Source organism: Microtus pennsylvanicus, chromosome 7 (assembly GCF_037038515.1).
Source record: "Microtus pennsylvanicus isolate mMicPen1 chromosome 7, mMicPen1.hap1, whole genome shotgun sequence".
Classification (NCBI taxonomy): Eukaryota; Metazoa; Chordata; class Mammalia; order Rodentia; family Cricetidae; genus Microtus; species Microtus pennsylvanicus.
The window spans coordinates 7,985,377-8,010,440 of NC_134585.1; the positions used below are offsets into that span (position 1 = coordinate 7,985,377).

Genomic DNA, 25,064 nt, shown 5'->3' on the forward strand with positions numbered 1-25,064 from the left:
CAGAGGAGGGTCCTGGGGGAGGCAGAGCATACAGATGTAGCAGACTTAAAACAGGGTTTTAAAGATGTTAATTCAGAAGCTGGGCATAGTGGGTGGCATGACTTCCTAGCACTTGGGAGGCAGAGGCAGGTCTTTGTGAGTTCGAGACCACCCTGGTCTTCAAAGTGAATTCTAGTATAACCAAAGCTACATAGTGAGATCCTGTCTCTAAAAAAAGAAAAAAAAGTCTTTAACTTAGTTTTTCACTGCACTCAGCTCCCATCTTCTGAGTCTGTAAGCTGCTTCTATTATTTTTCCACCCTTCCTAGTACTGACAGTTCTCAGGAATGTGCCGTGCAGGTATTATCACTTCTGGTGGTAGAGTTTGGGGCCATGGTTCTAGTTTTGCTCCCCCACAGACCTTCTGTTCACCAGCTGCTGATTCAGTCCTCCTCTTCCTGGTCCCGAGGAAGTCCTTCACATGGTTGGCACTCCCCCATCGTGGCTCCCTCTTCATGCTTATCACATCGTGCTGTGTCCTCTTGTCCCCTGGCCTCCAGGCCATTTCTTAGCACACACATCTCTTAGTCTTCCTTCTGTTCTCCTCTGCTCTCTTGGCTTTGCATCATGTATTTATGTGTATATATTTTTTAAACTAGGGCTGCTGTGCCAGTTTACTGCAAACTGGGTATATTAAACAGTAGACTGCTCTCTGGCATGTGTACAGCTCCCAATTTAATCCCTACCACCCTCAGAAATGGATTCTCTCATGGTTCTGGAAATCCATGATCAAGTTATAGATAGGGCTGTACTCTCTCTGAAGGCTCTAGGGGTCTGTCCTTGCCTCTTCTAGCTTCTGTGACCCTGCTTAGACTTCCTGGACTGAGGGGTATATATATTACTGCAGTGTGTGCCTCTGTCTTTCCATGGTGAACCTCTTTGTGTGTCTCAGAGCTTCCCCTCTCCTCTTAGATAGACAACCAGATACTCCCTCCCAAGTCCTTAGTGTCATTCCCTCTGTAAGACCCTGTTTCTTTCTTTCTTTTTTTTTTGGTTTTTTGAGACGGGGTTTCTCTATGGTTTTGGAGCCTGTCCTGAAACTAGCTCTTGTAGATCAGACTGGTCTCGAACTCACAGAGATCCGCCTGCCTCTGCCTCCCGAGTGCTGGGATTAAAGGTGTGTGCCACCACTGCCCGGCTTTTTAAGACCCTGTTTCTAAATCTGGTCCATGTTCAGGTGCTGGGTTAGAGTGGGACGTGTCTTATGGAGGACTCAGCTCATCTCCATGTGTACCCACGGTACCTTGATGATGACCAAGTGATTCCAGCCCAGCCTCCTGTGCTCAGTTTCCGAGAAGGTATCTGAGACTCGCCTGCTGCCTGAGATGTCCTGCCTTGTTTCCCTCCCAAGCCATGGAGCTGACCTTAGCTGTTTGCTCATCTCGGGACCTGCGGCTCTATTCTTCCAGGTGTTCAGGTGGGAAGCTTGGACCCATCCCTGCTCCCTTAGTCCACCTGAAGGTCCCTGGCTCACTTCCTCTGATTCTTGTGCCTATAGCTCCTTCTTGGCTCTTGTGCCCCTTAGGCATGCAGTCTGGTCTATACATGTGTCACCCACTGCTCACTCGTTGTGGGTTCTGTCCAGCATCTTGCTGTCCTCACTGTAGCCACAGACTCTCCTGATCAGACACATCCTTACCGCTCTGTTCAGCCGTCTTGTCTCTTGTCTTCCTTCTGCACAGGGGTGGTAGGCGGCCTATTATTACTTCCCTAGTCAGACCTCTCCTCTAAGGTGCCTTTCTTATCCCTCGTCATCCTCTGTCATCACTCCTGCATTGGCTTGCCAGTGTTTGTCAGTAGTTTGCATCTACACCAAGCCATTTGTCCCCATAGCATCTAATGAATTTATGTATTAACTCCATCCCATGTGCTAGCTCCTGGGCCTATGGAAACTCTGATACCTGGGGACAGACTCAGTATGATGATGCTGAGGTGAGTCTAGCTCACCTTTTGGTCAGCCCTGTGGCCTTCGCCCCATTATTCTGACTTTTAAGATATAAAGTGGGCCTCATCTGAGAACCCTGAGGAGCTATCATGTGCACAGGAGGTAGCCCAGCTACCGCTACACTACACTGTTTGTGGGATAGACACCCTTCTTTGAGCTGTCTCAAGACATGCTTGCTGCTCATTCCTGTCCTTGGCTTGCCCTGCTCCGACTGTATGTGCTTCTGTTTTGTACAGTCTAGAGTATAATTGTACTTCCCTTGGTGCCCCTTAGTTGATTCTGCCAGTACAGACAAGTGATGTCCCTGCCCTTGGTCTTAAAGTGACTATGTAGGCAAGCTCCTGCATGCTGGTGTATGCCAGCTGGGGCTGACCAGTGCTGCCCATCCCCCTTCACCTCCCATGCTTGTCAGATCCCTGCTTATCATTCCAGCTCAGCAACATTATTTTGAGGGTTTCTGTCATCATTAAGCAAATGACATTGCTTACTTATTTGTGCCACACACACAGATACGTCAGAGTGCCATCTGCTCCTGTGGGGCACATTAGTCCTTTTCTCTCCAGTCTTGCGGGTTCTCAAGCCTTTCTTAGATGGCCTTTCCTGAGGAGGCCTATTCTGCCCACACATCCTAGGAATCCCTCCATACTCTCCTTTTCTCCTTGTGCCCTTGGTGTCTCTTCTACTAGTCTCCTATTCTGCTGCCACTGTCCTGTTCTCAAGGAACGTGGGGGTCTCTCTAGGGTAACCCCTGTGCTTCTGGTGTCCCAGCCCCCAGTGCCCTGTGTGTGCAGTATTTACTGGCTCCTTGTTAGGGGATAAAGGGGTTTGCTCAGCCGTCTCATAGCAGGTTGGGACCCAGCACAGTAAGGCGAGTGACCGCTAAGCAAATGTGGTGTTGCCGAGGAGGGTCTAGCTTGGAGTTAAGAAGGGATTGTCCTCTGCATAAAATACATAGTATTTAGAAATTACATGATGCTCTGGGATAAAAGACAAGAAATGCTGAGCACATGTTAACCGGTACTCTTTTGCTTTATTTTTCTAGACACCATTCTCTTCTGACTCAAGATGATCTGATGTCTGAAGTGAATCTTCATCAACCATGATGGCTACACAGACGTTAAGTATAGACAGCTATCAAGATGGACAGCAAGTAAGGGCCTGACCTTTATTTTGCATCCTGATCACTGCCAGGCGACCCAACACTAAATGTGGACAGCACTCAATGTGAATGTTCAGCTCCATGAGCTCACACATCCACCTTACAAATATATTAGGCATCCATTGCACATCAGAGCTATCAATTGCTCATGCTTGTTCCTTAAGTGACACCAATTCCTGCCTAGCCACTAAACCATTTTTAGAGTATTTTATTGTGCACGGATGCATGGGTGCATGCAAGCATGTGGTGCTGGGGATTAAAAACTGGGTACTTTTTTTTTTTTTTAGTTTTTCGAGACAGGGTTTCTCTGTAGCTTTGAAGCCTGTCCTGGCACTAGCTCTTGTAGACCAGGCTGGCCTCGAACTCATAGAGTTCCGCCTGCCTCTGCCTCCCGAGTGCTGGGATTAAAGGCGTGCGCCACCACCGCCCGGCAAAACTGGGTACTTTTGGAGTGATGGTGGGGGCATGTCTTTAATTCCAGCACTCAGGAGACAAGGCAGAGGCAGGAGGACCTCAGAGTTAGGGGCCAGCCTGCTCTACAGAGTTCCGGGACAGCCATTGCTATACAGAGAAACCCTGTCTCAAAAAACAAAACAAACAAGCAAAAACTAAAACTGGACGCTTGCCTAGCTTTTGTGAAGCATTTGGATTGATTCCAGCACAGGGAAGAAAAAAAGGAAAGAAAAGCTGGATGGATGTTTGTCTGTTTGCAACTTTAGTGCTTGACAAGCACTTTACTGCTATGCCCCATAAGCTGGGTGTTCTAGAGGTTTTGTTGTTTGGTTTTGAGACAGAGGCTTTCTGCATAACCTAGACTGGCCTTGAACTCACAACCCACCTGTCTTGGTGTCCTAAGTGCTAGGACACAAAGTATACCATGTGCCTAGTTCTGTTTTTTTTTTAATGTTTGTTTATTGTACACAGGGCACATGTACATAGTGCACTGTGAGGTCAGAGGACAACTGTCTAGACTCAGTTCTCTCCTTCCACTGTGTGGAATCAACCTTGGCAGTGAGGGCCTTTACCTACTGAGCCATCTAGTAGCCCCTGCATTTTGTTTTGTGAGACAGGGTCTCATGCTATAATCCAGTCTAGCCTTGAACTTGTGGCAGACCTGCCTCAGCCTTGTGAGTATAGATTGCAAGAAGGGAATCCTGGGTCTGGAGAGATGGCAGAGCATTAAGATTGACGACTTCTCTTACAGAGCATCTGAGTTCAGTTCCCAGAACCCCTGGCAGCTTACAACTACCTGTAACTCCAGCTCCAGGGTATCCAGTATCCTCATTTAGACCTCAAGAGCACCCATACTCATGCATGTATATACCCACCACCCCATACACACCACACACACACGTAAAAGTCTTACAGAAATATTATATGCATGTGAGTGTGTGCTGGGGATCAGATCCAGGCAGGATGTTGCACATGAGCTATGCCCCCAGCCCGTGTTCTTATTTGCATAATGGTGTAGGGCAGGTGTGGGAGAACTTGAACCCTGCCACAAAGTTGTACTGTTGCATTTGAATTGTTTGTGTGCGAGTATAAGAACACAAACCTTCTGTTCAGTCTCCTAAGTTTCTAGTTGGGAGCACTGCACTGTTCCTGTCTGCAATTCATCATGATGGCTTCAAAATTCTTTCAGTTTTTGTTGTATGTATGTGTGTCTGTGTGGTTTTTTGAGACAAGGTTTCTCTGTGTAACAGTCCTGGCTGTCATGGTATCTGCTTTGTAGACCAGGCTGGCCTTGAACTCACAGAGATCTGCTTGCCTCTGCCTCTTGAGTACTGGGTTTAAAAGTGTGCACCACCACTGCCTGGCTCATCTCAATTCTTGATGTGTTGGAAATTTGGCCTTTATGTTGTCTACTGGTAGAGCATGAGATAGTCAAAGGAGTTTTTTCTGCTAATGTTCTGTGTGTTATTGGCAGTTATATAATCTTCCAATTGCAGAGTGAATAGCACTTTATATTTTGTATTTTGTAACAAAATTTCTCCTTTTACAGATGCAGGTGGTAACCGAGTTAAAAACAGAGCAAGATCCCAACTGCTCTGACCCAGATGCAGAAGGAGTGAGTCCTCCTCCCATGGAGTCTCAGACCCCAATGGATGCCGACAAGCAGGCAATTTATAGGTAGTGCCCAGGTGTGGACTGTGTGGTTTTCAGAGGACCAGGAGGAGTGCAGATATGTGAAGTGGAACCAGGGCTGGGCTCTAGACTGAGCTGGGAGGGACCACTGGGATACTGTGACTACTGGGGACACCTTTCAGACTGAGGTGTTACTTCTAATAGTAAAACAGGTTTTATACTACAGATCTTTGTGTTGGGTAGCCTTTCAGAAAAGCTTCAGTCAGGCATGGCGGTGCACACTTGGAATATCAGCACTGGGGACAGAGAACTCAAAGTCAGTTCCAGGCCAGTCTGGGCTACTTTATAGACTCTAAAAGAGAAAGGGGGCCTTGAGATGGGTCAGCAAGGAAAGCTCTTGCCATCTAAAACATGACCTGAGTTTGATTTCTAAAACCCACAGAAAGTAGAGAGAAGTCTACAGAGCTGACTCTGACCTCCACATATGCTGCTTTAGAAATTGACATTTTGCAACTAGGCAGTGGTGTCACACGCCTTTAATTCCAGTACTTGGGAGGCAGAAGCAGGCGGATCTCTGTGAGTTCTAGGCCAGCCTGGTCTACAAGAGCTAGTTCCAGGACAAGCTCCAAAGCTACAGAGAAACCTTGTCTTGAAAAACCAAAAAAAAAAAAAAGAAAAAGAAATAAAGAAAGAAATAAAGAAATTGTCATTTTGCTCTGTAGACCTCAGCTTCCGACAGTATCTCCTGAGTGAGGTCATGTTCTATAGTGAGGGTTCATTTCCGTTACATAGTATTGTATCTTCTTGATTTTCTTTTCTTGACTGGCTTCTTTCACAGACAATGTTTTAAACATGAATCTGTTATATTAGAATCTGCTGGGACTTTTTGAGGCTGAATAATATTTCACTGTGTTCATTGTGTATATACCACATTTATCTATTTGTGTTGCTTCATCCTTTCTTTTTCTTCCTTTTTTTTTTCCCCTTGAGACAGGCTCTCTCTTTATAGGCCTAGCCTGGCCTGGAACTCACTGGTAGATCAAGCTGGCCTTGAATTCATAGAGATCCACCTGCCTCTACCTCCCAAGTGCTAGGATCAAAGGCGTGCACCACCCGTGGTTTGTGCTTTCTCCTTTTGACAGTTAGTGCACTATGAGCTGGTGTGCAGATCTAGCTGTCCACAGTGTATTAGAAGCTCCCCTCATGACTGACAGACTAGAACAGCCTATATGTTTCTCAGATAGTAGTGGGTCCATACAGTATATGCTACTCAACATTAAAAGGAAGGAATGTGGCTGCATGCAACTTCATACGTGAATCCCAGCTGTCTTATTCTGATGAAGGAAGCCCTTCTCAGAAGGCTTGCATTTTGTATAAATGCCTTTTCATAACACCAAGAGAAAATTTAATGGTGACCCCCTGCTGGGGCTAGGGATTCCAGCATGGTATAGCAAAGGGAGAAAAAAAGGAGGGTTTGAGGGTTCTGATGTGACTAGATACACATATAAGGGTCTAAACACCAAGAATAGTCCACTTATTTTTGGATAGTTCACAAATAATAATTTAAATACATGCATGGTGGTCCATGCTGCAATCCACGCCTTGGGAGGCTGGGGTAAGAGAAGTGTGAATCAAAGCCAGCAAGGACTGTGTAGTGAGATGCTCCATCATAAAACAAATAGATCAGGAGCTTTGAAAAATTATCTTAATGTAACTTAAAACTAACTCAATTAAAAGTATTTTGCTGGGTGTTGGTGGTAGAAGCAGGCACATCTCTGAATTTGAGGCCGGACTGGTCTACAGAGTGAGTTCCAGGACAGACAGAGCTACACAAAGAAACCCTATCTCAACAAACCAGAAAAAAATTTTTTTTTTTTTTTACGAAACACTTCCATTCAGAATATCCATGCCATATAAACTAAAAAGCAAGTCACAGACGGGTTAAGAGAGATGGCTCAGGGTGGAAGAGCACAGACTCTTCCAGAGGACCCCGCTTCAGTTTCCAAGAGATCCGATGCCTTCTTCTGACCTCAGTGGGTGCGGAACACACATATATTTAATAAAAATGTAAAAGAGTAAACACAAAGAAGTAACAGACTGTTTAAAATCATTCATACAGGCCAGACAACACATCCCTGTAACTTAGTACTTGGAGGCTGAGGCAGGGGAGCCTCAAGTTAGAAGCCAACCTGGCTCATATAATGGATCCCTGTCTAAAAAGGGGTGGAGGGTCATTGGTGCAAAGACTTGTGGAGAGAGGTGGCACACCTTTGCTGTCTTTCCCTGCAGGCACCCGCTATTTCCATTACTAGCTTTGTTGTTTGAGAAATGTGAGCAGTCCACACAGGGCTCAGAAGGCACAACCTCTGCCAGCTTCGATGTGGACATTGAGAACTTTGTCAGGAAGCAAGAGAAGGATGGGAAGCCCTTCTTCTGTGAAGATCCAGAAACTGACAACTTAGTGAGTAAAGTCCTTCCTTCCTTCCTTCCTTCCTTCCTTCCTTCCTTCCTTCCTTCCTTCCTTCCTTCCTTTCTTCCTTCCTTCCTCCCTTCCTCCTTCCTAGTCTTCTAGTTTCTAGCTAGTTTTCCCTCTAACAATCTAACTGATTTGTACTTCCTCCCAGGTGGGACTTAGTCCTCTCCTGGGTGTCTGTAAAAACTTCCTGGGGCAGGCTGCTCCTACGGGGTGTCTGTTGCACTTGTGTTGTGAGTACAAGTCTAATCTTAGAAACAGGCTCGAGCCGTCATCTGCAGAGCAGCCTCCCTCCCAGTTCTGACACCAGTTGCTGTGCCTTCTTCCTGTCCTACCTAGTGGCAAGGTCTTTGAGGACACAGGCAGTGCCAGCATTCTTTGTCAGGGCACCCACACTGTCTGCCCTTCCAGCCTGAGTTTCTCCCAAATTCAGATTAACTCAGAGCCCCACAGCAAGGTGCGTTCTCTGGGTTTTGTATCTGAAAGACTCTGGCCCTCAGCAGGTCTTCATCATCTGTGGATAAATCGTATTGGCCTTAGCTCTGCTGCTCCTGATTTCTCGTTGTGTGTTCAGTGTTTACTACCTGAGAGCTTTCGCAGATACGCTCTGTTTGACTTTTTTTGGTCTCTGAAATAAATGCATGTCGTTTGAGTAAGGAGCAGAAGCCCTTTTGGTCCTGGCCCATCCCTGGCCTGGCTCAGTCAAGGAGACAGATGTCCTCTACACCCTGCGAGCACCTCCTCATCTAAGCACAGGATCTAACAGAGCTCATGCTCTGTTACTGATTGGTCTCTCACAGCATCAAGAATGTAGGTGACTTCATACCTGAGTCTGTGGCTGAAGGGCTGGGCCTTGCTCATAGCAAGGGCTGCCAGTGACATGGCACTGTTGGCCTTAGTGACCCATTGCTAGAGAGCAAGTATGCTCAACCGTGGTGACTTCATAGTAAACAAAAGAGAAATAATAGGAGGAGAACTTGGGGGGATCTAGAGCTAGGAAAGAGTTCTTAAACTTGACACCAGAAGTATGATCCAGAAAAGGCAGAGCTGGTGGGTTAAACTTTTGGAACCACCCCTAGGATAGGTGTGGACATTGAGGTGGAGCAGAGCGAGCTGTAGCCCTGTCATCTGCATGCATTGAGCCACATTCCCAGCATGGCCATGCTGAAGGAGGCACCTTGTTCCCGTGTCTGGCACAGGTGCAGCTGGGCTGGTGCAGGGACCCTGGAGTGCTGGAACACTGTGTGCAATTGCCAGTGCTGCTCCATTTCTGCTACTGGCACTGATGTCGTTCCCATTTGATAACTAAGCAGTATGTGTGATAACGGTGACTTCTGATAACAGCACATTATTTCTCACTTAACAGTCTTTATTTTTTGTACCTCTAGATGGTGAAAGCAATCCAGGTTCTGCGCATTCATCTTCTTGAACTGGAAAAGGTTAATGAACTCTGTAAAGATTTTTGTAGTCGGTACATTGCTTGTCTGAAGACAAAAATGAACAGCGAGACCCTGTTGAGTGGGGAGCCTGGGAGCCCATACTCTCCTGTGCAGTCCCAGGTACTTGTCTTTGGGGCCCACTGTGCTTCTTGGTCACTGTAGTATTGACCATGCATCATTACTTCTGAGACTGCCAGCTCCTTCAGAATCATTGGCTGCCATGAAGTCCTGTCCCAGTTGACTGCTAACTCGTACTGCCCTCCCCTGCCCTGGCCCTGCATTCTGTTTCCATCTCTGTGAATTGACTACTCTGAGTTCCTCACAGACGTAGAATCATACAATATCTGACTAATTTCACTTCTCAGAACTTTCTTAAGCCTAGGCAGGAATGAAGCATCATTGTGTTTTAACTATTCTGATATGTGGTGGTATTTCATCAAGGACTTGCATTTTCCCGATAGCAAATGATACTTTTATGTGCTGATCTGCCTTCTGTGTGTCGTCTTTTTTTTTTATTTATTTATTATGCATACAATATCCTGTCTGTGTGTATGTCTGCAGGCCAGAAGAGGGCACCAGACTCCATTACAGATGGTTGTGAGCCACCATGTGGTTGCTGGGAATTGAACTCAGGACCTTTGGAAGAGCAGGCAATGCTCTTAACCACTGAGCCATCTCTCCAGCCCCTGTGTGTCGTCTTTGCTGGAAAAGTTTGCTTATGTCTTTTGCTCTTTTTTTTTTTTCGAGACAGGGTTTCTCTGTGGTTTTGGAGCCTGTCCTGGAACTAGCTCTAGTAGACCAGGCTGGTTTCGAACTCACAGAGATCCGCCTGCCTCTGCCTCCCAAGTGCTGGGATTAAAGGCATGCGCCACCACCGCCTGGCTCTTTTGCTCATTTTTAAACTTTTATTTTCCTTAAGTTTCTGAGTTTTGAAAGTTCTCATTGTTTGCAGATGTTCACGTGCTTCAGCACCTGTTGTTAGCAGCTGTTCTACTGAACTGCTTTCCCCCTTTTTGTCAAAAGCCAGGTGGGCATGTTTCAGGAGTCTGGTGTTCTCTTGTGCTGCGTGAATGTACCACCAGGCCGTGATTACTACAGCCGCCTGGCAGTCTCAGCACTGAAGGGATGCTGTCCTCCAGCTCAGCACTTCTCAGAGTTGTTTTTAGCTCTCTTCTAGTTGCTTTCTTTGCCTTTCCATATAAATTGTCGGTGATATCGTGTAGATCTACAAGACAAATCCCACTGTGGGCATTGATAGCATTGCATTAACTCTGTATCAGTATAGGGGAGCCGACATCTCTACTGTGTGACTCTTCAGTCCAGAATGTGCCCCATCTCTGCATTTATTTACATCTCTTAGGACTTTTTCATCAGTGTTTTGTAGCTTTCACCAAAGTGATCCACGCACTTTTAGAAGTACATACAAGTAGCCAACTGTATTTAAGCACACCTTTCATCCCGGCATTCCAGAAGCAGAGGCCAGCAGATCTCTGTGAGTTCAAGGTCAGGTCAGTCTAGTTTACTTAGAGAGTTCTAAGACAGCTAGAGCTACTCAATGAGACCCTATCTCAAACAAACAGAATTACACACAAGTATATCTTTGAATGACTGTAAATAAATTGTTTTTAAGATTTGTTTTTAGATATTTGAGTGTTATCTGCATGAATGTATGTGTACTTTGTCTGGTGTCTGAGGTAGCTGTCTCTCCAGCCCCTGGATTGTACTTTTTGGGTTTTGTGTTCATTGCTAACCTGAAGAAAAGCAGTTATATTTTAATGTGCTGTAAAAGCATTCATAAGAAAATCAGATAAAGCCATGTGTTTCTGTGAGAAGATGTCAGCTGTAGAAAATAGTGAATTGCATTTTGACACTCCACGTGTGTGTGGTGCTTTGGTGCCCCTCACCCCTGTTACTTCTTCATCCTTCTTTCCTGCCCCTCAGAGCCCCTCTGACATTTGGTGTTCGTTCTCATATCCTATGACTTGATGAGTTCATTTCTCTGTTCTAAGTAAAGTGTTTATTGGTCTATTTCCTAGTTCTTTTTATTTTATTTTTTGTTTTTTGAGGCAGGGTTTCTCTGTGTTGCTTTGGAGCCTGTCCTGGAGCTAGCTCTTGTAGACCAGGCTGGCCTTGAACTCACAGAGATCCACCTGCCTCTGCTTCCTGAGTGCTGGGATTAAGCTTCATTCCCTAGTTCTTTTCTTTCACTGGTGTCCTGTACAAATAGGAACAACTCTGTCTGCTCGCTTTCTGACCGCTGTGCATTTGTTCCCTTTTCTTGCCTCATTGCATTGGCTGAAATATCCAGTGCTCATTAAGGGCTCACTTCCTTCTATTGTCCTGGTCACTTCTGGTGCCTCTGAGCTAGTGGTGTCAGCTTTGCACGTGTTGTTCTGTCCTGAAGGGTCTGGTTATGGAGAACTGGTACCTGAGCCTAATGTAGGAGAAAGTGGTAATGTGAAGACAGGGTCTTTCTGCTCACCTCCTGGGCCTGAGCAGCAAGAGAAAAGCCACACACTGCACACACACCACGGTGTGGATCACAGCTAGTCTGACTGCTTTTGCATCTCTAGTTACCATATAGGATGCTTGCTTTCTGAAAGCCAGTCCACTGAATCTGCTCAGTGTCCCTGGCCTCCCTCACCTTCCTTATTGCAACATTATAATCTTGCTTCCTTTGACGTTTGAACATGCTTTCTCTGTGTTTTAATAATTCCCACATGTGTGTGTTCTGACATTCAGCAGATTCAAAGCGCCATCACAGGCACTCTCAGCCCCCAGGGAATCGTGGTGCCAGCATCAGCCCTGCAACAGGGAAATGTAACCATGGCAACAGTGGCAGGTAGGACCACCTAAAAATGGGCACCTTTTCTGTGAGCTTTTGCAGAAAACATCCATTATATTAGAGCAAGCACATATATAAATGCCTTTTAACTTCTGGGTTTTTTTCTTCTTAATTTCATTGTATTTTACTCAATGCCAGTTACTAATGTAATAGTGCTAGAGACCAGAGCAGTTTGAATATCTGCATCTTGTTGATTTTTCAACAAGTATATTGTACAGATTGTAGCTTTCTACAAAAAGCATTTGGGGGAAAGGTTTTATATAGGAATTGACTGTATGTAGCAAGGGGCTGGAGAGGTGGCTGAGCTGTTAAGAGCACTTACTGCTCTTCCAGAAGATCCAAGTTTGATTCCCAGCATCTGTGTCAGGTTGCTCACAACTATCTGTAACTCCACCTCCAGGAGAGGGCACCTGTATTCATGTGCATATACTGCTCTCTCTCTCTCTCTCTCTCCTTCTCTCTCTCTCTCTCTCTCTCTCTCTCTCTCTCTCACACACACACACACACATTTAAAATAATAAAGTAAAAAAAGAAAAGAAGTTGGTGACACATACCTTTAATCTGAGCACTCGGGAGGAAGAAGAAGGTGGATCTCTATGAGCTCGAGGCCAGCCTGGTCTGCAAAGAGTACCATAACAGCCAAAGCTGTTACACAGAAACTCTGTGTTGGAAAAAAAAGAAAAGAAAGAAAGAAAGAAAAAGAAAGAGAAAAAGAAAAGATACAGCAAAAATTAATTATGGTTTCAAACAACATAGGTTTAAAAATACTTAGTTGGTGCACCCACATACACAAATTCATGCACATGTGTCACTGCGTGGGTGTGGTCAGAGGACAACTTGTAGGAATCGGTTCTAGGGATCAAACTCGCGTTATCTAGGCTTGGTAGCAAGCACCTTTACCTGCTGAGTCATCTGCTAACTTCTCAAATAACATAGTTTTTAATTGTGCTATCTACAGGACCTGGAAACTACCTAGTATTATGAATTGGTCCCCAGTGACAAGGGCAGGTGCCATGCGGGCCAGAATTGATGTGATAATTTGTCTCACCACATACTTTGTTAAGTCTTGTTGACCATTTGAAATGGTTAAAAGGCTCATTCAATAGGCTTTTCATTTCTTCCATAAGCATATCAGGAAGAATGGCTTTAAATCATTAAGACTTAAGAGTAGTTTAATATTTAAATTCTCTTTTTCTTTTTGAGGTGGCACAGTGTACCAGCCTGTCACCGTCGTCACTCCACAAGGTCAAGTGGTCACACAGGCGTTGTCTCCTGGGACAATTAGGATCCAGAACTCCCAGGTGTGTGATGTCCTCTAGGACTTGTAATGAGTGCTGCCTAGGTGGGGGTAGGTGAAGCAAGCTAAGCCGTCCCTTTTTTGTGATTGTCATTTGTTGTCAAGCAGCCTATAGTCGGTTTATTTCCTTTCATGCTTCGTCTCCCTTGTTGTGGAAGTTTACAAAATTCAGAACAGTCTGAAGCACCAGGGAAGCTGTTGACAACCCCAGGTGCAGCCATGGCAATGATGTCCACTGTGTATACACATCATGACTCACAGTCCTATGATGCAGAACAGCCAGGCTCAGTTTTCAGAACCACAAAGCCCATACTGTACCCCTAGCCTGAAACTACACCCCAAGCTCTGGAATCATCCCAGGCCTCTGCTTTGTATCCTTGACATGATTGGGGTATTTTATTGAGATCAGGCTCTGGGTGTCTGCAGTAGCAATCCTTGGCTTTGAGACAGGGTTGCTCTGTGTAATAGACCTGGCTGGTCTTGAACTCACAGAGATTCATCTACCTCTGTTCCCAAGTGCTGGGATTAAAGGTATGTACCACCACCGCCCAGCAAATTATGCTTTTATTTAGGGGAAGACATTTTAAGTCAAATAACCTACTAGTACTGTAGAAGATACTCCATTTGTCTTGTTAAAAAAGAAAGTTGTGGGATTGGTTTTGTTGTTGTTTGTTTTTTGGAGGGGATTGGGACAAGGTTTCGCTTCTTTGTAACTGCATTTTCTTAGGGATAAAGGTTAACTCATTTAAGTAGCAAACCTATTAAGCCTGAGTCCTTCAGGACAGTATTTCCTGACCTGTTGTAAAAACCCCATGACCCTCATTCCCACACTATTTTCCACTGTGACACAGGGCTCCCTGCCTAGGGGCACATGGCAGACTCAGGTCAAAAAGTGCTGCGTGCTGCTGCTCCCTGAAGAGGGTGTCAGCCTTGGTCGGGACGCTCTGACCTGGCCGTGCATGGCCTGGTCATGAGGATGATAGTAGGCTGGAGTTGACTCTGACTTCCTGAGAGATGACCACTGAGAAGTCTTTAACCATACTGCTAGCACACACATAAAAATGGTTTTGAGAGGGAGGACTAGGCAGGAGGTAGGTTTTTATGTTTCACAAGCTGTCCTTAAACTCTGTATCTAACCAAGAATAACCCTGGACTTCTCATTCTCTGCTTCCGCCTTCTGAGTGTTAGGACACAGGCTTGTATCACCACCCCTGACTTATGTGGTGCTGCGGGTGGAACCTAAGGTTACTCGCATAGCTGCAGCCCAGCTGCCTGACCACGTATTGTACCACTGCTACTCAGAAGAGTATTGGGTTTTGACTCCCTCACCTCTCAGCATTACTTGGACTGCTTCTGTCAGGTTGGGGTGTGTCATGGCTCAGCCTTCACAGAGCACCCTAGGCAGGCTGCAGATCTGAATACTTCTCCACTGCCCCCAGGTCCCCTCCAAGCCTTTGAGCCAATTATTCTATCCACACATGATTCTAAAGGGAAGCATGCCTCTGATGAATGCCCTTGGAACTTCCTTGCCTGCCTTCCACTGCACGGGGCTCCATTCTCACACCCTGCCCACCTCCTCCAGTTGCATCAAGTCAGCACCTATTGTGACACCAGCCCCAGCTCCTCTTGTGCTCTCAGCAGTAGCTCCACGATGCTCTGGCTTGCAGCGTGCTTATTTTTTGTGTGTACCATGTTTTTATTATGTAAGTGTCCAGTTGGCCCTTGGTCTGTGTCCACAGTGCCAGGTGACACATCGGTGCTGCGTGTCTTGTCAGAGCCAGCTGTTTCAGGACTGTCTTCCAGGCCTGGGCCCATTCTGCAGAGGATGCAGATAGAGGCAGGAATAGTGTAGAGGGCGGGCACAGAACTCCCTGGTTTCTCTCTAGTATGCCACCTTCCAAGAGCTTGGAAACTTCACAACACAAGTAGGATTGTTGAACCCCACTGCCTGTTGGTGATCACCCTAAACTTTAGCCCGTTGGTGCACGACAGAAGTTGATATCTGTGATTCTGCCTCAGTCTACCTGTGAACAGTCCTTTCCTGGGGGCTGAAGTCAACAGTTGACACAGTTCAGAATATGGAAGCATCCCTTAGCAGTTTGGAGAGTCTACAAATTGTAGGACTTACATGCTGCAAAGATGGGAATGAAGACCAAACATGTTGTCTGTGTTGCAGCATCCTCAAAAGATATATATATATAAAATCTGTATAGGGTTCCCACACATGCCTGTTGGCTGTAAGTAAGCCTGAGAACCTTAGAGTAAGTTAGCTTCCTCTATCTGAAGCTGCTTGATGTGTTGTCATTTCAAAGCCTTGCTGACATTATTTGTCCACTGTGTGAAAGCTTCAGCTGCAGTTGAATCAAGATCTCAGCATCTTGCATCAAGAAGACGGCTCCTCCAAGAACAAGAGGGGCGTCCTGCCGAAACATGCCACCAATGTGATGCGGTCCTGGCTCTTTCAGCACATAGGGGTAAGAGTGCATTGGGTACACCCTGAGTGACCAAGGTACCCTCCTGGCTTGTGTCCCCGGGAAACTGACTTTTGTGTTTATTTAACCCAGGTCTAAGTTTGGTATTATACTGTGTCTATAGTGGGGCTTGAGCATAGGTCCCTAATAATGACTTCAAGAAACTTAAAATGCAGCAAGGGTACCCCTATGGCTGGAAAGGGAGCAACTGAGCTACTACTTATCATGCCCGTTTAGATCAGAAAAGCCTACTCTGTGTGGGGCTGACGGGAGGAGGCGGCAAAGGAAAAGAGCAAACAGCATTGCTTGTGCAGTGGGTTTAAGAGGGAGATGCAGTAAGTTAAGGCACATCGTGAAGCTGGGCACAATGAGGAGCGCCAGTGCATGGTTTGCTTAGTTTAAGATGAGCAGCCCAGGCAGGAAGAGAGGCACACAAGTGTACTTGATGGTGAGGGCTGCCACACAGGTGTGTCAGGTAAAGGACAAGAAGTGATGGCCAGTGCAATGGCTGTGATGCAGTGGTCACAGTTCCCCACGGAAGTGCTGCCTTGGGTTCACCTCTTTCCTTTTCGGGCGTCAGTGTCTTATCACACTTCCCTTTAATGAGTTAATATTCCTCAAACATAAACCCTGGTTATAAGGACCAGTGAGGACATATTTCCTTCTTTCCTGTGCCTTCTTGTCGTCATTTCTTTGCAACACCTAATTTTCCAAGCAGTGGGGTAGCAGTGACTGCTGTCTGATTTCTCTCTCTGTGCTTGTGTTTTTGACCTCACTTTTTATTTATTGTTTAGTGGCATAAGGTCTCCCCCTCTTGGCTCCACCTTCTAAGTTTCCACCACCTCACAATAAGAACCAAGCCTTCAACACCCAGACCTTTGAGGGGCAGTCAGTGTCTGATCCTAAGAAAGCTATGAGTGATACTGGTCTGTCCTAGTGTCCGTTTATTCTCAGGGCTGAAGAAGATGCCACGTGTTGTGTTGCTCATGCAAGAAACCTCAACAAAGTTGATATAGATGTGCTGTGTCAAGGCTCAAATGTCTGGGCACAGAGGATGCCCCACAACAGGGCTGCAGCTCCCACTACTATTACCTGTGCATCTTGGGACACTGGCTGAGCACATTCTCACCACACACTGACAGCTGCTAGTGTTGGACATTCTTGGTCAGGGAGGAGAGATGTTTCATTCTTACCTGTTTTTTTTTTAAAGGATTTATTTATTCTTATTTTATGTGCACTGATGTTTTGCCTGCATGTATGTCTGTGTGAGGGCATCAGATCACTTGGAACTGGAGTTACAGACAGTTGTCAACTGCCATGTCAACCCCAGTCCTCTGGAAGAGCTCTTACCTGCTGAACCATGTCTTCAGCCCCCTTCTTTCTTATCTGAACATTTCCAAGATAAGGATTTGCGAAGTAGTCTAGTTGTGCTGAAAGCTCTACTGTATCGGCTTTTTCTCTTCTTTATTTGTATGCATCTTATTTACCTAGATAGTCTTGGGTTTCCCTTTTCAATTCAAACCCCGTTGTGACAGTAACCCTCTTTATTTTTAGCATCCCTACCCAACAGAGGATGAAAAAAAGCAGATTGCTGCTCAGACAAATTTGACACTGCTTCAAGTTAACAACTGGTAAGATGACCGCGTGCTGACACCACACCTGTTACTCTGGCAGAGCCTGGCCTCCCGATATGCTCTCTGCTGCCATCAGAGTGCTGCAGCCAGAGACAACATGTGTCAGGGTATATTGGACGTGTTTCCGCCTCACGGGTATGCTAACACAGTGGCCCCTCTTGCTCTCCTTTAGAAATAGGCCACGGCCAGGTGTGATGCCTTTAACTCAGCACTCAGGAGGCAGAGGCAGGTGGATCTCTGCGGGTTTGAGGTCAGCCTCGTCTACATAAGTTCCAAGATGGCCAGGGCTGTTGAGAGACCCCGTCTCAAAAAACAAAAACCCATGCCATCACTTCAGACTTACAGCTTAGGGACAGTCTTGCATGTGTCCCTGCATTCATTCTGCTGCATGATGGGACTTAGAGCCATTCCCCAGATAGACCTGCCCGGAGAAGACCACCATGTTTACAAGTGAAACATTCTCTGCTAGGTTTGGGTTACATTGTTGGAAATAGTTGAGCCCTAGGCATGTGCTCCCATGGTGAGAACTGGTGTTCATCAGGGTGCTGTTCTCTTCCACTGGGCAGTCACTGTCTCCATTTCACTGTGTTCAGATGGAAGACAATATTAGCTTCGTAGAATTAGCGCTCAGAAAGGGAAACACACACTACCACTCAGAAGCATTATAGCTTCATAGTGGGGCTGTGCTATCGCCATCATCCATGCCTGCTGCAGTTCTAGAGTACGCTGTGCAGTTGGCCTGTTTATTCTACCAGAGATGCAGGAGCTATCCTTCAGGGGTGCATAAGCATGCCTACTTTCTTGCATTTGGGCCAGTATTTAATATTTAAGTAGAAATAGTAGACCATGCTGCTTGAGTTATTTCCTGTTAAATATAGTGCCGGCAAAAATATAAAGGGTTCAAGCATGTTGCTGTCAATACAGTGAACCATTCTTAGCTGACTGGCTCTCTCTCTTTTTCTCTCTCTCTCTCTGTCTCTCTCTCTCTTGTTGCTATGAATACAATGAAATAATCTTTTTTTTTTTGAACTAATGGCCTATTTATCTTTATGTGTTTGGCATATTTCAGTGTTAGGTTTTCCTCCAGGCTCCTTCATGTGGTCTCAGATGGCAGACTTTCCCTTTTTTAAAAATATTTATTTATTTACTTAGTATGCAATATTCTGTCTGTGTGCATGTCTGCAGGCCAGAAGAGGGCACCAGACTTCGTTACAGATGGTTGTGAGCCACCATGTGGTTGCCGGGAATTGAACTCAGGACCTTTGGAAGAGCAGGCAATGCTCTTAACCACTGAGCCATCTCTCCAGCCCCGACAATGAAATATTCTTGCTGGCTGATTCTAACTCTCTCTCTGCTCTCTCTTTGGTGATTGGTGAGATAGTTTCATGTGGTGTAGCTAAGACTAGGCAACTCCTGTGACAGTCTCCTGAGAGTCTCCATGGTTATTTTCATCTAATTATGACATGTTAGTATCACAAGTCTATGTAGACTTGACTGGCCTTGAACTCATAGAAATCTACCTGCCTTTGCCTCCTAAGTGCTAGGATTAAAGGTGTGCACCACCATGCCCCATTAAGTTCATTTTTTAAAAAAGAGCTGGGTCTGCTCGTCTGGAGATCAGTTAGTCTGTGAGCTTGTCACGTGTTCCTCTTGCCAACATGGTTCCTAAAGGGTGGTACCCCATGCCAAATCTTTACAAGTTCTTTTGGCCTGAGTATCTCTGTCTACTCATAGGTTCATTAATGCCCGAAGACGAATTCTCCAGCCAATGTTGGATTCCAGCTGTTCAGAGACTCCAAAAACAAAGAAAAAGCCTGCTCAGAACAGGCCAGTTCAGAGGTTTTGGCCGGATTCTCTTGCATCAGGAGTGGCACAAGCGGCACCCAGTGAGCTCGCCATGTCAGAAGGTGTGTCCCTTCAGATGGGCATAGGGAGTGATGGGCCTGGCCCACTGCTGTAGCTGTATCCTGTGCAGAGCTGTGTACCTGAGATGCCCTTTCTTTGCCTCTTAAGACTCAAGCCTGGCAAGATGGCTCATCGGGTAAAGGCTCTTGCCACCAAGCCTAAGAACCCGAGTTTGGTTCCCAGGAGAGAACCAACTCCTGCAAGTTGTCCTGTGACCGTCACATCATGCCCACATTACATCATACTCCACAGATACTAAACAAATACGTTTCAAAGTAAATAACGGGAGGAGGTGTCCATGGATGGCTGTTCAGGCTCTCCAGTGGTGGGGAGTTAATTTGTGCATGCTGCCCGAGAGAATGCTTACCGGTCTTGAGGTGTCCTTAGTGAGGCACTCTCTTTTACTTCCAGCTTGCTTCCTTTCCCTTCCAGCCTTCAGCAGACAGTGGAATTGGTCCTCCTCACACCTGGCCTCTTTCTTTAGGGCATGTGCCTGTCTCTTGCTTTTGACCTTTTCCTACTCTCTCTGTCCCAAGCCATCATCCTGAAGTGTGTCCTATCAACTGTGTGACTGTGTGCAGTAAGCTCTTCAAGGTCTGCCTTGTTTTGCACAGAATTAGTTTTGCTTTAAGCAAGGCCTCCTGCAGCTATTCAGGATGGCCTTGAAGTCCAGGCTTAAGCACTTTCCCCTCAGCAGTTCTGACTGAGGTGTGTGCCACTGCCTCCAACTAGGTGTGTGTGTTTGAATGTGCAGGCATAGCCATGTCTCCTTATTCTTTCTTTTTTCCCTTGACAATACTCTGCTATGTGGTTAGGAAGCTTTGGGCACAGTTTTTCATTTCTTTTTCTCATAGTATTTTTATTGATTATTTGGGAATTTTACATCATGAACCCTGATCACACTTCTCAGTCCTCCCAGGCCTATAGCCCCCCAAAAGAAAAAGAAAAAAGTCCAATTCGTGTTACCCATATGCTCACTGAAGCATGGTCAAACTCCTGGTGGCCAATCCCTTCCTCACCCCTACCTCCCCGCCCTCTGAAACTATCAACTGTGGAGAGCTACACTTCAGCGTCCTTATCACAGTTTTTAAGAGTTCTCTTAGCCGGGTGGTGGTGGCACATGCCTTTAATCCCAGCACTTGGGAGGCAGAGGCAGGCGGATCTCTGTGAGTTCGAGACTAGCCTGGTCTACAAGAGCTAGTTCCAGGACAGGCTCCAAAGCCACAGAGAAACCCTGTCTCGAAAAAAAAAAAAAAAGAGTTCTCTTCAATGGCTTTCTGTCTAGGCTGTTACTGTTTTTTTGGATGGGTATGGTGGACTGTCACAGAAGCCTTTGTCCCTCTTCTCAACTGTGAGTCTCAGTCATTGACAACACTGCAGAAGTAGCTTCCTTGCCCCTTACAGTGTAGGAGCATGATCATGGCGTTTTATTTCTTTCTTTTTTTTTTTTAATATTTATTTATTTAGTATACAATGTTCTGTCTGTATGCCTACAGACCAGAAGAGGGTGCCAGATCTCATTACAGATGGTTGTGAGCCACCATGTGGTTGCTGGGAACTGAACTCAGGACCTTTGGAAGAGCAGGCAATGCTCTTAACCACTGAGCCATCTCTCCAGCCCCGGCGTTTTATTTCTTTAACATTGTTATTGGAGTGCTGGGTATGGATCCCCTGGCCTCACCCGTGTACTCTACTGCTGAGCCCAGCCCCCGCCCTGCCTCTTCTCAAGCCTTCTGTTGCGCGTGTTTGCAGTCTGTCCATGTCACTGGCATGCCTCTCCTTTCCATCCATTTCATGCTGAGCTGTTTCTGCTGCTCTTGTCGCCATGTCGCTGCCCTTCCTTTGCAGTGTTGATTCTGTACAGTGTGAGTTTGTCTTAGACGATATGGACTTCACCTTTCCAGAAGTAGGGCGGGAGTAGTTTGTACCCTTTGGTGCAGTGACTGGCATCCACACGGCTGTCTTAAATGTAGACTGAACAAGCATGCAGTTTCTGTCTGTGCTTCTCTCTGGCTGGTGAAGGCAGTGACACCCTTGTGCTCCACTTTAGGTGCCGTTGTGACCATCACCACACCTGTAAACATGAATGTGGACAGCCTTCAGTCCCTGTCCTCAGATGGGGCCACCTTGGCCGTACAGCAGGTCATGATGGCGGGGCAGAGTGAAGATGAGTCGGTGGACAGCACAGAAGATGACGGGGGTGCGCTGGCGCCCACACACATCAGTGGGCTGGTGCTGGAGAACAGTGACTCCCTGCAGTAGGACCTGCGCCAGCAGGGCCAGCGCGGAGCTGGAGCACCTGACTCTTTATTGTTTGCACAGCAAACATTTTACACAGTTTTCTTTGTAATATGTTTTATATGTAGATATAGAAGAGTGCACTTTTGTATTTCACAGCAAGCTTCAAGATGTCTTCGCTGGTGCAGCGACTTCCTTCGGATGTGCGTGTGTGGGTTTTTAATGCTAGAAAAGTGAGGAGTGGCCCCTGCCCCTCCATCCTGACAGGATTAAGGAACAGTGCTGCCATTTTTTACAAAATGATGCAGTTGCAGTTGAGTTCTGTGGTTTACAGCAGGTCTGGGGGCTGCTGCTTATGTCGCCCACAGGTCTGAAGATGACCTGCACGTGGGCTGCAGGGCAAGAAGACGCTGGCCCTGGTGGGCTGCCAGTGCCCACAGCACACTTGAGTTCTCTTTGGGCAGCATTTGCCTGTTTCATTTGCTATATAGAAAAAGAAACTCCTATTTTTACCTTGCTGGGATTATTGGATAAAAAGCTATTTTTATAGATCAATTATTAATTGGATTATGACTATATTGAGGATAAATTTCTAGAGAAGGAACAGCACATGCTTGTCTTTGGATTTGGAATGTTCTGAAAGGCAGCCGCCCATGGTGGTCTCCTGCTCCCTGGGTGGGGGTCTCACCATAACTGCTCAAAGGAAGCAACCATCAACTGAACTTTTGACATCTCCAGTTTGTGTTCATATGTGATACTCAGACTACAGTTTACACTTGCTCTAGCGTCTCACAGAGTGTACTCAGTAGAATGGATGGTAAGGGAGCTGCCGCCATGAAGCGCCCTTAGTGTCATAGCTCTCTGCCATACCTAGTCCAGCCTAATTCAAACCTGACTGCAGTTACATGGCTGCCTTGCCATGTTAACTGGGTGGTAATTTTAGATTTTTTTTTTAGTTAAAACATGTTATACATAGAATGTTTATTATAAACTAATATAAAATGTGCTCTTCCCCACTGGCTCAGAGCTGGGGAAACACGAAACACCCAAACCGTCTTACACAGTGGGCAGACCTCTGGAGTTAGACCCGTGCAGGGATTGTCCCAGTGGCCCCACTCTGCTCACAGAGTCTACAATGCTCTTGCTGTCACAAACTCACGGTGCAGGTGCTGCTTCCCATTTCCAGAGTCCTCCCCTTTCATGATTTAGGACAGTTAGGGGACTCATTTCCTGGTGTCAAGACAGAGCAGACTGTAGGCTGGGGATTTGCTTTTGGTTTACTTGGGAGGCCTTTTCTCTGAAAACTAGTTCCCTACTTCATGTTGAGCAAGCGGCTGTATTTTCACAGACGGTACCTAGGCCCACCTGCTGTGCAGCTGTCAAGGGTGCCATTCTTGGGAACCAAGGGTGGTAATTGGTTATGGCCAAGGCTACCTTAGAAGGACATCTTTAGCTAATTCACATTTTAATTCTGGAACGGTTCACACCCACCCCAATTGTTTTGATTTCATTTAGTCATAGAGCGGATACCTGGACAGCCAAATAGTCACAAGAAAAATAGGATCTCCTTTCAAACCATTGAAGGAGCCTGCACTACAAAACCAGAACAACAAAATAAACAAAACCAAAAATCTTGCCAGCAACTTTTCTGAGGAGAGAATAAGGTGTTAAGCAGCCTTTCCATTACTTATTCTCAAATTACTTTAATGTTTTAAGTCATGTATATAAAAGCCTGATAGACTGTCAGTATTGGGTTTAAAGCAGAAATGCATCGCCCCTGTGAGCTCCTGCAGAGGTCTGCACTCTCTCTAAAGGAAGCCTAGTCCCTGCTGTCTGGCTTGCGTGCCAGCTGGTGGCTAGCTGGGATTTGAACACCGTGATCCAGTGTGTCCTTTCCAGTTGAATCAGCTTTCTTAAGCCCTGAACTCTCAGCTGCTAAATTCAGAGGGATAACATGAAGATCTTGAGAAAACCTGGGTGTAGTGGCACACTCCTGGAATCCCAAATCTCAGAACTTGAGACAGGAGGTAAGCCTGGCCTACATAACCTGACTCTAAAAAAAGATTGTAAAAGAGCTGGCACAGGGTCATAGCCTGAGTTTCTGTCCACCTCCCATGCATACTGAGATGCCTCTAAGTAACTCCCATGAGGCAAGCTGTTCATAGAATTGCTGCCCAGCACATTTCTTGTCTGTCAATTGCACCTTCAAGACACCTGCTTACTGGGCATTGTGGCATGTACCTGGAATACAAGCACTTAGGAGGCTGAAGCAGGAGGATTACTGCAAGGCTTAGATCAGTCTGGTGCATTTTGAAACCCTGTCTCAAGAGCCCAAGCATAACTTCTGCTCTCCTTTCCTTGGCCTGTGGAGAAAATCTGAAAGTCCATCTCCTTTGGTCTTTGTTTAAATGGTCAGATTCCAGCTTCCATTCCTATTAAAGTCCTCCCTGACATTGGAGCCTTTCGAATGTGTTCTGAGTCAACCTGTGTCATTCCTGCTGTTTGGCTGCCTAGCAGAAATCCAGACTGGCTGGGCACCCATCTGGTGGCTTCAGTTTTCTCCCTTTTGAGTCCAGATTGTCAAATAGAAGTGTATATGCAATATGCACTGTGACCTTTCTGCCTAAGGCTGATGGGACACTGTGTAGCCTGCTGAGTGGCCGGCGCACCTGTGCGGGCAGTTGGCAACATGCTCCCCTCTGCATAGCTCCCGTACACTGCAGGGAATACCCATCCTGAGGACTTCTCCCGCAGGTGGCCACAGAACTCGGCAGTCTGCCTTCTTCAGTTAAGTTCGGTCTTTGAAACTGACAATCTTTAAAATGTGAATACTGTAACGATATGTTTTCTCGGATTGTTGTCTTTAAAAGGATTTTTGTGAAGCAATTGATTTATCAAAGAAAAAATTAAAAACAAAAACATGCCTTGTGGATGATTGATTCTGTAAAGCTTGTGCCACCAAGCTGCTTTTTCACGCTGAGACTTGCAGACTGTCACACATCTTGTGGTGACACCAGAGTTCCTAGGGACAAGCTGACATTGCGCCAACTGTTTAGCTTTATTTGCACCTTCAAGGGTCTGGGCTTCAGTTCGTCATTTTTCAGGAAAAACTTGCAAAATACTTTTCATTTTTTTGTCATAAATTGAATTACTTTGGTGTAACAAGAAAAGAATGACTCGTGGGTGCAGTGCCCTCTGCTGGTCCACACTGTAACCCCTTGTGAGGCGGATCCTGGGCGTGTCCTCTGCTGGTCCACACTGTAAACCCCTGTGAGGCGGATCCTGGGCGTGTCCTCTGCTGGTCCACACTGTAAACCCCTGTGAGGCGGATCCTGGGCGTGTCCTCTGCTGGTCCACACTGTAAACCCCTGGGAGGCGGATCCTGGGCGTGTCCTCTGCTGGTCCACACTGTAAACCCCTGTGAGGCAGATCCTGGGCGTGTCCAACGTGCACAGGAAATTGTCTAGGAGTTGTAGGTACAGCTTGTGCTTGGAGCAGTGGACCAAAGGCTTTTTCTTCAGAAGTGTGTCTAAG

General features: G+C 46.3%; 1 protein-coding gene across 4 annotated transcripts in view; it reads left to right on the forward strand.

The window, feature by feature from the left end:
• The window catches only part of Pknox1 (PBX/knotted 1 homeobox 1), a 41,615-nt gene extending 17,162 nt beyond the window's left edge, over positions 1-24,453 (forward strand). The window contains exons 2-12 of one of the 4 annotated variants that reach the window (XM_075979782.1): positions 1,217-1,456; positions 3,027-3,134; positions 5,146-5,273; positions 7,518-7,689; positions 9,090-9,260; positions 11,883-11,982; positions 13,189-13,286; positions 15,628-15,756; positions 17,308-17,384; positions 19,122-19,294; positions 21,343-24,453. In XM_075979782.1, coding sequence (XP_075835897.1) covers positions 3,084-3,134; positions 5,146-5,273; positions 7,518-7,689; positions 9,090-9,260; positions 11,883-11,982; positions 13,189-13,286; positions 15,628-15,756; positions 17,308-17,384; positions 19,122-19,294; positions 21,343-21,554 — 1,311 coding nt within the window. In that variant the 5' untranslated portion in view covers positions 1,217-1,456; positions 3,027-3,083 and the 3' untranslated portion in view covers positions 21,555-24,453. Of the gene's footprint in view, positions 1-1,216; positions 1,457-3,026; positions 3,135-5,145; positions 5,274-7,517; positions 7,690-9,089; positions 9,261-11,882; positions 11,983-13,188; positions 13,287-15,627; positions 15,757-17,307; positions 17,385-19,121; positions 19,295-21,342 lie in introns of those variants that run through there. The other 3 variants (XM_075979785.1, XM_075979784.1, XM_075979783.1) reach the window with 3 other exon arrangements.
• The last annotated feature ends 611 nt before the right edge of the window (positions 24,454-25,064 follow it).